The sequence below is a fragment of the Sardina pilchardus genome, chromosome 20, assembly GCF_963854185.1.
Source record: "Sardina pilchardus chromosome 20, fSarPil1.1, whole genome shotgun sequence".
Classification (NCBI taxonomy): Eukaryota; Metazoa; Chordata; class Actinopteri; order Clupeiformes; family Clupeidae; genus Sardina; species Sardina pilchardus.
Genome location: NC_085013.1, coordinates 6,982,888 through 6,997,716, shown reverse-complemented (window position 1 = coordinate 6,997,716; position 14,829 = coordinate 6,982,888). Strand labels below are relative to the sequence as shown.

Genomic DNA, 14,829 nt, shown 5'->3' with positions numbered 1-14,829 from the left:
ATCATTATATGCATAGGCCTATCATCTATTCATATAGTGAAATTCGGTTGCAATAACAAATAAACAGACACTGTACACATAGAGGAATACAAAAATATCTTTGATTTAATATGGCAGATCAGAACAAAAAAATCAAAAACAAAATGCATTTGTAGAAAAAATAAAAAGCTCTCATGCATGCTGTTTTCTCCTTTTTCTTGTTGTGAAGACAGAACGACTGACTCGCTGGGTGAAAAGCTGGCTTCACTAACTGACTTTCTGATCTGAGCTTGATGTGTATGAATACGCTTTCCCCAAAACTATTCTGTCACGTAGCAGTTTGAAGAAAGCGTAATAGTTGCTGAACAGGATGAGGGCTAATGATATTGTCTGGTGCCACTTCTCTGAGCACATTAGTGAGTAGAGCTGGTAAAATATCATGGATCCCTCTAGAATGATGAGGATATTTAATATTCGAAGGGGCTTGTTGAAGAAAAACTGTATGGAAAAATAAAAAACGAGAAAGAAATGTATGTTAGTGGAAATACATTTTATTTATATATTTTTTAGAAACATTAAAATCTACATATTGTTTGAAAAAAAAACATCAGGGCATTTCAAAATGTTCAATATGGTCAGAAAAAGTGTACTCACATAAAAGCGATAATGGGAAACGTCTGAAGGCACTGCTACATTGTAGTGACCCATAGCTTTGTAGACGTTCTTGTTGTGTTTGACCAGAACCCCCTGTGGCCACATGTACTCCTCTGTCCAGCTGAGAACAAGAGATCACAGGAGGAGAAACGCTCAATATGACTTTCACGTATTTGTAAAAACAATGTCGACAGAATGGCAAGAAAGCAACAAAACATTCTCACAACAGGAACCTTCATTTAAATTACCGCCAAAACAGTGGGGCAACGAGCAAAACTCTACTATTTTCAGGATTTGGCACAACCAATTTGCTAATCACAATGCTTCCAAATGACACATGGTGGCCTTAGTTCATGTACAAGACACTTGTACACTTGACACTTGTTGCCAAACGTTGCAGTTGGCCCATCATTTCAATTAGGGCCCTATGAATATTATGAACTGGCACTTCTTAAGCAAAAAAACAAATGAATTAAATAATGGCACACACAAGCGGATAAATCACATGGTAAAACTGCACTCCCCATGTCTTCTCTATGAGATCCAGTAACAGCAGCTAAAGTCCCCCCTCCATCACTCACATGTGCTGCAGGACGTTGCTGCAGAGTGCGGGGTCCACCTTCTGCCAGCAGCCCAGGTGGGCGGCCGCTTTGTGCAGGAGGTCGCAGTAGCGTGGCGGCAGCAGGTGGCGCATGAGGATGACCGAGGTGCTGACCGATACGAGGATGAAGAGCTCACACGACCAGCGCTTGTCCACATACTGAGTACTCTGCAGGCAGAGGGAAGACACACATTTACAAAAGGTCTCACTTTTCATTAATCGGAAGCAAATATTTGTAGATCTCACAAACCAGTTGGAGTGTTGGTCAATGTCTACTAGGCCTGTTCTGCATGTTTGTCAGACACTGTTGATGTTTAATAGTCCTCAAGTGTGAGGGATATTAGGGAAACCATGAATATTAGGTATGAAACATCAGCATGTACCTTAGCCTACAGATTGCAAACTAATTTTATCTTTCAGATAAACTAGGACAGCAACCGAGTAGCTCACTAGGTAGCGTTGTATACCATGACGCGGGGTTCAACTCCCATTCGGGGCAGCCGTGGCATTCTGTTTAGGGTTTTGAGCTTGTAACCGGAGGGTTGCCGGTTCGATCCCCGACCAGTCCACGGCTGAAGTGCCCTTGAGCAAGGCACCTAACCCCTCACTGCTCCCCGAGCGCCGCTGGTTGGGCAGGCAGCTCACTGCTCTGGGTTAGTGTGTGATTAACCTCACTGTGTGCTGTGTGTGTTCACTAATTTGGTTGAATTGGATTAAATGCAGAGACTGAATTTCCCTCACGGGATCAAAAATATATATATATTAGATCATGGTTGCATTGTCTGTTGTGGGCACATACTGTACTGGTCTGATTACCAATCTGAATGTATCTTTTGTATCTGTATGCATATCATGTTATGGGTAATATCTTTTTATTCTACTTTGCCTTTTTAAGAACTTGCTACGAACCACAGATGGAAATGAGCCCATACAGACAATTCTGGCTTGTTTACAGTACTTTTCTGTTCAATGAGCACGGTCCATCAAATAAATAGGCTACATAAAGAAACTAAACAACTAACAAAAAAATGAATAACAGGTCAGCCAGTGTCAATGAGCCCGAGGCCAGGGAGCGGTTTATTTAGCTGCTTTGCCATGTTTACTTACACCACCTCCTGACCCAGACAAACCTCTACAAAGGACGTCTGTACCCAGGGCCATACAACTGTACAATGCTTCACTGGAGAGTTGGACTTCTATGCATATCTGCACCTCCACACTCTTATACACTTACATGGCATGGTCTACCCTCTCTGTTTGTCCATATATTTGACCAAATACTAATGTCTGCACCCATATCTAACTATCCTTGCACTGCTGCTATACCTCTTATATTACTATGTTATGTTTATTTCAATTGTCCATATATTTATACTAATACTGTTATCACTATGCTTACTTTTTTGTACTGTACATATTTATTGCTGGTCACTAGAATTTAATCTTGCACTGTTGGACTTATTTGCACTACCAACTTGACACACACCTCATACTGGATCACAGTACCAATCCTCAGTACATTCATGCACATCTTTATCTATAGTATTTTACTGCTCCTTTAGTCATGTTGATTTGTTGATTTGCTTTGTATTTTCCTGTTTACATTGTAATGTATGTTGTGTGTGGTGTCTTAAGCTGCTGGGACCTTGAATTTCCCCTTGGGGATCAATAAAGTATATATCTATCTATCTATCTATCAATAACCACAGCCAAATATGGGCCACAGTGACGCCAGGCTGGCAGATTCAACCCACCTTGACAAACCATACGGGCACAAAGGCCACGTAGTAGGCGCTGAGCATGGAGCTGACCAGCACCTCCTTCATCCGCCAGTTGAAGTCCACCTTCAGGTACTCCACCTCCTTGCGCACCAGGTCAGGGGAGAGGCAGCAGGCGTGTGTGGGCATGACGGTCACGCCGTACAGCTGGCTGGTGTGCTGCTTCCACGTCTCCTTCAGCACCGAGAGGTAGTCGCGCCCGCGCACCATGCTGCCCATCTCCTTGGCACCGATGCTGGTGATGGGCGAGAGCGGCCCGGTGCGGCTAAAGTCGCAGCTGATCCGGAAGAAGGGGATGTACATTCCAAATCTGCCCAGAGAGGGGGGTCATCGTTACTAATTTTGTATATATACAGCGTGTGTGTGTGTGTGTGTGTGTGTGTGTGTGTGTATATATATATATGTGTGTGTGTGTACACAGTGCCATAGAACATAGAAGTCCATATCCAAAAACATGGGCTGTACTTTGAAAAACTGAAAGCAGTTATAAAGTCTCACTGTGCTGTCAGAGCAATGTATGCCACAAAACAGCCACACCAATCTGTCAAGGGGTTACATTCTAGATGTTTGTGTGTCAGTGTCTGTGTTATGTCATGTTGTGTAAATGAGAGAGAAAGAGTGTCTGTTTGTGAGCCACAAAGAGAGCGGTGTCCTAGTGTCCTTTGAGTACTTACGGGTAACAAAGGAACAGTAGACTCAGCACTGAGTAGCTCCTGAATAGGTGGATGAGGGAGTGACAGAGGCTCCAGCCAGTCAGGGTGAGCACAGCAAAGCGAGCCGTCACCAGGAAGATGGAGTGAGGAAACGAGAGCTTCCCACTCTGAGACGCCTTGAGGGAAAACGAAGAAAGCCAAAGAAATGTGTCAAACTACAGCTAGTCCAGCCACCCATTCATTTCTTTAAAAACAGAGTGAAAAAGAGTATACAGTATTCAGAAAATACAGGGAGGGGAAACAATAAGAAGTGGTGTGGGTGGGTCTCTCGGGCTTGGTGTTCTGTTACTCAAACACAAAGACCAAAGACATGAGGATGTTACCCAACATGGACAAGAACAGAGTTCATACCTCCTTTACAATTGCTGCTATAAGTCTGCGTGCCAACACGATGATGGTAAATATCAACATGTTGTAGTCAATAAGATGGAAGTTCTAGAAGGGAACAAGGAAACAAAGTATTATCCTTTAAGTATTATGTGAAAGATTCTCTTCTACAAAGTAAAAGTGTGCCAACACAATTCAACACTTCTTGAAACAGGCATACCAGTAGGCTATTAAAAGCAGGAGATTTTCGGTTTTGGTTTGGGAATTAATTTAAGTTTGGACTGTTTGAATAAATGTTAATGTTAATGGACTGATGGGCACTGAAATCTGGGGCGTATTTGATGGTTCACTATTAAGTTTCATGTAGTTAAAAGAGTGTCGGGATTTCCACCCACTGTTCATTGTGAGACCAGGCAGCCGCTTTCATTCATTCATTGAACGTGTGCTGTGCTGCTGTAATGGAAACCTTATTGCGTAGCCAAGTAGCCTAAATTAATTTATTTGATGATTTGCTTTTTATTACATTTGTAGGCTGGAATGCCTCTCGGCAACTACCTAGTTTAAATGTAGTACTGCTTCAGCCTCTGGCAAATTCACAGGGGAGGCGTCAAGTGACTTAACATGAGGGACATGTTAGAGACCCATGGTGTACCGTGTAGGACAACGACTTTTCATTGGCAACAGTATTAAACCAGGAGTTAAATGGAAACAATGACTTCTAGTGCTCGTGGACTGATAGCCCTACTAGTAGGCAATTATCCCAGCTTGTATTAGGGGGCCGGCCTTTATTTGTCCGAATAAACCACGCCCCCTGCTATTATCTGAGGCCTGGCTATAAATATAAATTTGAGGATTTACAGTATGCTGCCATTCAGGTTCTGAGTGTACGCCCTGAGGGCAACTAGACCATCCACCTACAGGAAGACACAGGTGCTACTCTGTCTGTGGCTCAGCGGTGACATTGTGGTGACACGTTTGCACAATTAAACAGTTAAACTTCTCATTATCGTAACCTCTGCCAAAACTTAAGCATAACTTACCCAAGAAAAACAATTATAATACTAGATTTCCTACAGCCATCTACAGTGTGTGCAGTGCCCAAATGCATATGTTTTGACTCACCAGCGAGGTGTGGGAGGGTGGATGGTTTGGTGGGTACCACCATACTGTCTTGTAGATGTTTACATAGTGGACAAAGAGTGCCACGAGGTGGCAGAAGAACAGGTGGAGCTCAAAGAGGACATTCTTCTCCATGGAGAGTTCTGGAATCTTGCAGTGCTTCAGAGGGACAACTGTCTGGGCAGCTAAAGGAGGGCTGGACATGCCAGTGCCCGAGCCGTTCCTGCGGGGATGATATGAACAGACCATTTACATCATTACTTAAACTAGCAGTGAAGAAATCCTAATGGTATTAGATTTCGTGGCCTGATTTTCACAAAATGAATACACATTTTTGATTGCCAAAATGGACAGATGACACAAGACACAAGCAAGACATCATATCAAGTGTAATATGTTGTGTTAGCTTTTTAACCCCAATATACTGTAAAGGTGAATGGTTTTTCAATGCTTGCCAGTGGCAGCGTCTGCTCTTAGTCTCTCACAAGGCACTTAGTGTACTCTCATTCTCTGGGTAAGAGGCCAAAGTCCATCAATTATACAGTGGGTTCAAAATACCAACTTTTGACTGATTTTCAGTGAGGCCTTGTACAGGTTTAAAGGCTTCCAATAAGACTGATGTGTGTATCATGTTCCAGTGTAGGACACTCAAACAAAAACATCTGCGAGCCAAGAGTACTCTGCGGTGGACGAATCCATCATCTTGCAAACTTAAGGCCGGACACTCAATCTTTTACCTTGTCCGTGACCGCACCCCTGTGACTGGGGAGCTGGTGGAGTGGCTTCCATTGCCGACAGACTGTTCACTGCCCAGTGGAGACCTGCAGTACGTGGTGCGGTTGGCTCCTCTCCGACCACCTGCCATTCCAGAAGATCCTGCGGCTCCTCTTTCCCCCCTAATGGTGCAAGCCGTCTCTATCCTTGATGGTCACTGTTCACCTTCTGAGCTATGATTGCCTTGTCATAGAAGAGGAAACTGCAGAGAAAGAAACAGAACATATACATTATCACTAAATGTCCAAGGCTTCCTTTATTTTCATGTCAGTCTTCAGCTAACTACTGTAGTTTCACTCAAAAGTACTTCCTGATTTGTGAAAGCCCACCAGCTGACAGACAGTGACATAAAAGTGCTCAAAGAAATGTGGCTTCTTTTTTATTCAACTAGGTCTTTAAGAAACTGTAAAATTGTCTTCTCTCGCTTTGGGTACATACACATCACAACTAGGATGATACAGATGCACTATTATGACACAAAGTCAGATAAGATTTGGCATGTTCAAAAATATCATGCAGAGGCCATCTCTTCCCCGACAGGATATCCCTTCAGACATAATCGTCAATTAAATGTCTTGGTTCTATTGGTATAGAGATAACATATTACACCTTAATAATAAATAAACAAAATGGCAACACACTTAACATGTGCTGCTGGCATCTGTTGACAAATAAAGCATTTTTCCAAAAAGATAATATAATTTCAACGGTGTAATAATGATAGGAAAGTAACAAGTTGATGAATTAGTCCTATGCATTACTTTTCATGCATCTTTGTTTTGGTTGGTTTTAATGCATTATATGAACAAAAATGCATCAAGGCCTAATCCTACACTGAACCCAATGCAAAACTTTTGCTACTTTTTTGTACGAGCTTCATTTCAGGTCAAACCTGCCACTAGACTACCACATGTCTGTCCCGCCATACGAGACTGAACAAAACAGCTTGTTGCTGCAGTCTTGCTAACGCCATCAAGCAATCTGACCCCTCGAATCATTGTTAGCACATTTCTATAATGCACTCCCAAAAATTATTGGAAGTTCTAACACCCAGAGACACACCTAACTAGTTCAAATGATCACTTGCCCAAATGTACTGTTTTGTCTGCAAGTGTTGTTCTACAATGCATTTCAGCCCAGACTTATTCAGTAGGCCTACATATCTATTCGCGTTACTATTTAGAACTCTCCCACAGCTTTGCATCTCGTTTCAGGACGCGCAGCATCAGCAAACTAACATGATCTGTCAATAAAGGAAAGAAAAGCAAACTGGCGCTGTATCATATTATGCAATACCTAAACCTGCTCTGACAACGCTATCTTGTCCGCCAAAGTATCAAATGATAACCACAGGCATTCACGCCAGTTCTACAACTGACAGTCCGTTTGACAAGATTAACAGCCCACGGTCGTAAGAATGAGTCCTAACTTACCGAAGAGTTTAAGCTAACTAGTCTGGAAGGAATGTAAACCTCACGCTTGCACGTTAGGTTAGATTTTGCGGAAGCACCTAGAACGAATTGATTGCTAGCTACGCTAACTGCACTGTTTTTACGCAGCGGTTATACTGATTTACTTTGACATGCCTTTTTGTGGGGGAAATACTTTTCCGAAACATTTGCTTGCACAATGACCATATTTAATTAGCACAGCAAGAAGCATGTCCCCCCAAAAAAGCAAAAGACTGAGGCCTAAGCTCAACTAGCTAGTTAGCTAGACGGCTAACATTAGCCCCACATACCAAATCGTGAAAACATCAATTAGCGAATGAGGGCTTACCAGTTTCCACCTGGAGATTTTAACTTCCAAAAATGGCAACAATGCATTAAGCGAAAACTATATTTGGCACCGTTTTGCGGCTTGTGAGCTTTCACTTATTATGAGAGGTGGGACTCATTATCTAAGTAAGATAGCAGTCAGCTAACAGTAGTTTGGTACTACAGATGTGTTGGGTGGGGGGTGTCGCATAATTTATGAGGGAGGAGTGTAAATTTTAAAGGGACAACCTCTTCAGACTGGGAAACGCTTGCTTGACGATGGATTATGTATGTTTTCATTCTATTACTGTTTGGTGATGTTGACAGAGGGAGTGCCTGGCTTTAATCTGTGGTTTGTTTGTAGTCTCAGAGTTTGCTTCCCAATTAGGTTACATCTACAAATGGATTGTCAAGTTAGGAAAGTAGACCAAACCCAGAACATGTGAATATGGAATGCATACCAACCATAATAATATTGGTTAAACATCCGAAGGTCAATCACTGCTGTACATTGGCAGGATGATTGCTGCACTTCTGGCTCAGACGCCGTAATCAAATTGAATGTAGCCTGTTTGCTTCTAGTGCAGAGTTCCTGGACACCTCTCAGCCATAGCAGGCCTACACATTATTTGAATGACCTAAGCCAGAGACACTTGCCTAACCAACAGTTGAGTGGACTGATTTTTGTACAGTATGTTTTTCCTAGCAAAATCAATTCCAAAATTTGACCAGTAGGAGGCTGGTTTAACTTCGAGCAATGCAGCATTTTCACCACCAGGGCCAGGTAAAACCATAGACAGTAAACAGGTGAGGCAAACCAGATATCAATGGTAGTGTAGTGGAAGAATTTTTAGAAGATGAGGGGTTGGTATGCTTAAATGATGGAAGGGGGACTAGAATAGATGTAGCAAGAGGATTGGAATCATCTATAGACCTCACTTTAGTGTCTGAACAAATAGCCAGCATCTCTAAATGGGATGATTTTGAGGATACCACAGTAGGTAGTGATCACTACCCGATAATCTGTGAAATTGGAGTAGGGCCAGTTCAACTGGAGGAAGCAAGCTATCCTAGGTGGAAATTAAAAAATGCTAATTGGGCAGCATATAATGTGACATGTAGTGAGAGGTTGCAAGAATTAAATACAAACAGCTTCAATAGTGTGGATGATTTTAATGCAAAAATTACAGAAGTCATGCATTCTACTGCAATAGGGGTAATTGGTAAAGGGAGTGGATTAGGACGATGTAAAATGGTTCCCTGGTGGTCTGATGAATGCAAAAAGGCAATACAAGCTAGGAATAAAGCATTTAAGAAGGTTAAAGCCACATTCTGTTTTAATGATTTGGTGGAGTATAAAAAAGCTCAAGCAGTTGTTAGAAGAGTCATTAGACAAGCTAAGCGACAACAGTGGCAACGTTTTTGTAATAAGATTGGAAGGGAAATTCAAATTAGTGCTGTGTGGGGCATGATTAGGAAAATTAATGGTATTAGAAGAGAGTTCACAATTCCAGCCATAAGGTATAATAATGATATTATGATCAGTAATAAAGATAAGGCAGAAGCTTTAGCAAGAACCTTTGTTAAAATTCATAGTAATGATAATTTGACTGCAGATGCAAGGGCAGCTAGGAAGGAAACTCTGGCAGCTTATCCTAACATTCATAAGGAAAGGACTGATGTTAATGGAACATTAGATGTTCCCTTTTCACCTTTTGAACTGAAAAGAGCTCTGGCTGGGGTTAGAACAACATCTCCTGGAAAGGATGAAGTTTGTTATAAGATGGTGGAAAGTTTAACCCCTGAAGCTCAGGTTGTAGTTTTAAAATTATTTAATAAGATATGGGAATCAGGGACATTACCATTGGCTTGGAAGCACTCAGTCATTATTCCCATTGGAAAACCTGGAAAGGATAAGTGTGAGGTAACTAGTTATAGACCTATTGCTTTAACTTCCAATATGTGTAAAATTATGGAACGTATGGTTACAGACAGACTAACATATGTAATGGAAAAAGGGAATTTAATTACCTGTTATCAGAGTGGTTTCAGGAAAGGAAGGACCACTATGGACCCTGTTGTATGCCTGGAGAATGAGATTAGGAAGGCTCAGGCCAACAAGGAATTGGTAAATGCAGTATTTTTTGATGTGGAAAAGGCATATGCATGCTATGGAAAGATGGCCTTCTCATCAAATTAGAATCTATGGGTGTAGGAGGGAGAATGTATAATTGGGTGATGGATTTTATGAGGGACAGGAGTATTGAGGTAAGAGTTGGGACATCTCACTCTAGTATCTATGATATAGAAAATGGAACCCCCCAAGGTAGTGTGTGCAGCCCTCTCCTTTTTAATATTATGATTAATGATGTTTTCTCAGGGGTTGATGCTAGCATTGGCAGATCATTATATGGGTGGTTGACATGACATGGCCTTTTTTTGGTCCAGAGTGTCAAACTGAAATAAAGAAATGTCTAATCTGCAAATAAATGTGGTTATATTGTTCAGAAAAACATGCTTTATATGAACATATGGACCATTCATGCCAGTCATATTCCTATTTCTCAAAATTTTCAGCCAAACCAGGAAAAGCTCATATGGCGTGACTGTCCCGAGCCCATTTCATAAAGTTTGATTTTGAATAAAAAAAAATCTAATTAATATATTTTCCCATTACTTAAATACAATGAATACTAAAGATGTCTACTTGTAAGTCTGTAGTGTTTAAAGTCCAGGCATAATATTTTTGAACAAGCCATAAACAAAAACATTTTGTCCCAAAAATCAATATCATATGGTGTGACCCTAAATTATGTTTTTTAAATGTGCAATTGTGTGGATACCTTTAGGGATAGGGGGTCCTTCCTCATTCAGGAAGTATAATAACTTCTCAGAAGGACATTGAAAGTTTACGTGTTGAGTTATCTCTCATATTTCTTTCAATAAATCAAGTATTTCCAGCACTCCTATCTCAGTTCCACTTTTCGCTGTCTTTTGGTGTGACCCATTTTTCAGGAAAATTTCAAAAGTAAATAGTTTTTTGGTCAAAATTACCTTTACATCTATGTTACCATGTTAAACTGAGCATATGATTTTGGTCCTAGCATGTAGCCTCAAGACTCATTGTTCTGCTAAGTGCATGAAACCTCATATGGAGTGACCCCATATCATATGGTGTGATGGGGTTTTGCTGTCACACCATATGATTTATTTGTCACACTATATGATATTATCTGTATTTTCCTACATAAATAATGTTTTTTTCAAACATATGTTTAATTAATAGTTTAATGTTATACATATTTTAACATATTTAACATTTTGTTAACATATTTATTTAATATGTGGCACCTATTACCCAAGTGCTATACAATATCTGGTGGAATTCTGTTTTACAAAGTTCTGAGTTTTTAACAGTGATCCTTTATGTGATATATTTGTCTTAAACTGTGATTTATTGTTTGTGAAATGCATATATTCACATTTTTGTGTTAACAGATTGTTATTTGGTGTAATTTATCCTATGGTGTGACACCATATCATTTGGTGTGACATCAAGAAACATCAAGCAATTATGAAAATAAAAAGGCTTTCGGAGTCTAAATCATACAAATCTGAATGTAACAGATAGGAAATAGGGTCAGCAAACATTGTATGCATTTCATTTCTTTTGTATCAAAATATGTCCAAATTAATATGAAGTTTATTGAAAGATTAGGGACAAATGCCTTACTTTGTGTATTGATGAGTAAATATACTGTAAAATATAATACATTTCCACAAGGAAATGCTAGATCTTGATGAAGTAAAGATAGAAGATTATGATACACTGACTCACATAAAAAATATATACCCCATCATAGTTTTACACACAATAACTTTCATGTCACACCATATGATAATTTTAGTCACTAACACAAGACATTAGTGAATAAATATGAATTCCAATACAAATTGTAAAAGATCATACATATTTTGGGAATGGGAGAGTCAGTAAAACATAACTAAGTGATTTCCATGCATAATATCTGAATTTTTTTTCAAAAACTTTTTTTCGGCCTAAAACGTCAACCACCCATATGCAGATGATGGGGCACTGTGGATAAGAGGTCGTAATGCTACATTTGTGGGAAAGAGACTACAAGCAGCTGTAAACACTGTGGAACAATGGGGTAATAAATGGGGCTTCCATTTTTCTATTGACAAAACTCAAGCAATATGTTTTTCTAAAAACAGGGTTAACCCTAAAATACAGATTACTCTTTATGGGCAACCAGTTAAGCAAGTTCCTTGTCTTAGATTTTTAGGAGTATGGATGGACCATAAGTTGACTTATGGAGAACATATTCAGAAGGTCATAATTAAATGCAAAAAGGCTATTAATGTTATGAGATGCCTCTCAGGAAGTAACTGGGGTGCAAGTATGAGATCTCTTAGACACATCTACACTGCCTTAATTAGGTCAGCTTTAGACTATGCATGTATTGCATATGGATCTGCTGCTAAAACACATTTGCACAAACTTGATGTGATTCAGGCACAGGCATTACGTTTGTGCTGTGGGGCATTTAAGACATCTCCAGTTCCAGCGTTACAGGTGGAGGTTGGAGAAATGCCGTTATCATTGCGGCGTACTCAGCTAAGTATGACATATTGGTCAACTTTACAGGGACACAAACTGGACCATCCAGCCAAATCAATTTTAGATAAATGTTGGGAGCATGGGCGTAAACATTTTAATAGCTTTGGATGGGTTGGTAATAATGAGGCTGAGAGATTGGGTCTGTCTAGAATTTCTCATAGTTGCACAGTGGCACTGTCAATTACTCCCCCTTGGTTATTCCCCATGCCCAAAGTGGACTTTGAAATCTCTAATATACCTAAGAATAATGAATTTGGTGGGATTGGTTTTATGGTACAACAGTATATAAATACTACATACAATGGTGTGGTTCAAATATTTACAGATGGATCAAAAGATCCAGATACTGGAAGGACAGGAGCAGGTGTATATATTCCACAGTTTGATAAGTCTATCAAGGAAAGAACATCTGATCATCTTTCAGTTTACTCTGTTGAAATGTTAGCTATTTTGTTAGCTCTTATGTGGATTGAAGATGCTAGATCTAGACAATTTGTCATATGTTCAGACTCCATGGCAGTATTAGTTAGCATTTCAAATCTAAAATCTACCTGTAGACCTGATATATTGTATGATATATTTCAAAGTTTATACAGGCTTCATCAGAGGGATATATCTGTATGTTTTATGTGGGTTCCCTCACATTCAGAAATAGGTGGTAATGAGGTTGTGGACTGTCTGGCCAAAAAAGCCCTCAAACTAAATATAGACAACCTGAGTGTTCCTCTAAGTCGAGGTGAAATCAAAGCCATAATTAAAACCAAAGTTAATATAATGTGGCAAGAACATTGGAACACAAACACAAAGGGGAGGTTTCTACATAACATTCAGAGGCAGGTCCCCTTTAAAAGGCAGGGGTGTTTGAATAGGAAAGGAGAGTCAGTAGTGACTAGATTGAGACTTGGTCACACAAGTCTTAACCATAATCTTAACATAATAGGAAAACATAACACTGGTCAATGCACATCATGCAATCAAAATCAAAGAGAAACTGTAGAGCATGTTTTGTTAGAATGTCCATCATATCACACTGAAAGAAACATCATGTTAGAAAATATCAAACCACTTGGATATGCAAATCTTACACTGGTAAATTTACTTTCATTCTCAACTGTTAAACCATCAGCCTGGAATTTACTCATAACATTTTTAAAGTCAACCAAAGTGTATGAGAGGATTTAGCAGACAGTTTTCATTTCACTTTTCTTTTTTGTTTTGTTTTGTTTTTGTTTTTGCTCTCCCCTTTCTCTCCTTTCCTTTTAATACACAACATAAACGTCTAAAGCTACATTGAAGCTCCACACCTAATCAACAGTTGGTGGCGGTAATGCACCAAGTTGGATGCCAACCGCCAATAAAAACTAAAGAAGAAGAAGAAGAAGAAGGTGAGGCAAACAGCCATTCTTTTGTAGGTGGTGCAGGCCTAGCATGCATGCTGCCTTCACCTGTTTTGACACATACTTTGATGCATAACTGCTCTCAGCCATTCAATAGGCTCTGCATGCCCATACCATAACATTGTTTTGCAAGAGCAACAGGCCATGTAAATGCTAAGCTCCAGTTGTCAGCATAGCAACGCACAGCAGATCTGCAAATGTGCCAAACGACGATGTTATATGCAGCGTGACCATAGATGTGAATATGAACAAATGACTGTGCAGAGGTTTCACTACAAACACAGCTGCTGGGTCAAAAGCCAGAAAACAGACTTACGTTTAGCATTCAGAGACACCAATCAGCAATGGAGATTGTGAATTTAATGTTAACATTGTATGGCATTGCATTAATCTAATGTTCAGAGTGAGACATGCTGTTTCAGAAACTTCTCTGTAGTATTTTAATCCAAATTAACCATCATTCCACCCCTAAACATTCTGCTGCGGCATTGCTTGCTTTCTGACGTATGGCCTTTTTGACAACAGCTCTTGGGCAAGTGTGTGTTTATCTGCTTATGGGTCATTCCACTCCCATAAGAGACCATGGGAAAATATGCCTTTTCCATGACATTTTCTTGGTTATGGAGACAGTTTTTGAACCGAAAACGGCCAATCACTTGGTCAGAAGCTGATGAGTTACTAAATTATGCCTTCCAGCATCCGGAAATACATTCCACCCTCCTGCAATGGCGGTGACATCAAAGAGCATCACAACTCTCTCTTTCTATGGCTCTGAAACAGATAAGGTTTGAGCAAAATCGATCGAGATGCTGCAGCAACAATATTATCTGATTGGACACAAAATCATGCAACCATTGACAACAATTCCTGGAGGATATGAGTAAATATTTCCATTAAGTAGTCAAATTCAACATTTGATATGTTGCCATGTGTCCTTTTGCAACTAAATAGTTTATGAGATTTGCAGATGATCACATTTTGTTTTTATTTATGTCCCAACGTCTTTGCAAATGGGGGTACTTTATAGGGAAATGAAAGAAAATCAAATACAAGTGGATTGAATTTGTGAGTCTGACTACCATGACTGA

General features: G+C 39.9%; 1 protein-coding gene across 1 annotated transcript; it reads right to left on the bottom strand.

Annotated features, from left to right (window-relative positions):
• Positions 1–83: 83 nt before the first annotated feature.
• tmem39b (transmembrane protein 39B) lies at positions 84–7,893 on the bottom strand. Its single transcript, XM_062522459.1, has 9 exons — positions 7,725–7,893; positions 5,909–6,147; positions 5,175–5,394; positions 4,077–4,160; positions 3,687–3,841; positions 2,989–3,322; positions 1,215–1,402; positions 634–754; positions 84–477 (listed from the first exon to the last, which is right to left on the bottom strand). The coding sequence occupies exons 2-9, from the start codon at positions 6,034–6,036 to the stop codon at positions 247–249; spliced, it is 1,461 nt and encodes a 486-aa protein (XP_062378443.1). The 5' UTR covers positions 6,037–6,147; positions 7,725–7,893; the 3' UTR covers positions 84–246.
• Positions 7,894–14,829: the final 6,936 nt, after the last annotated feature.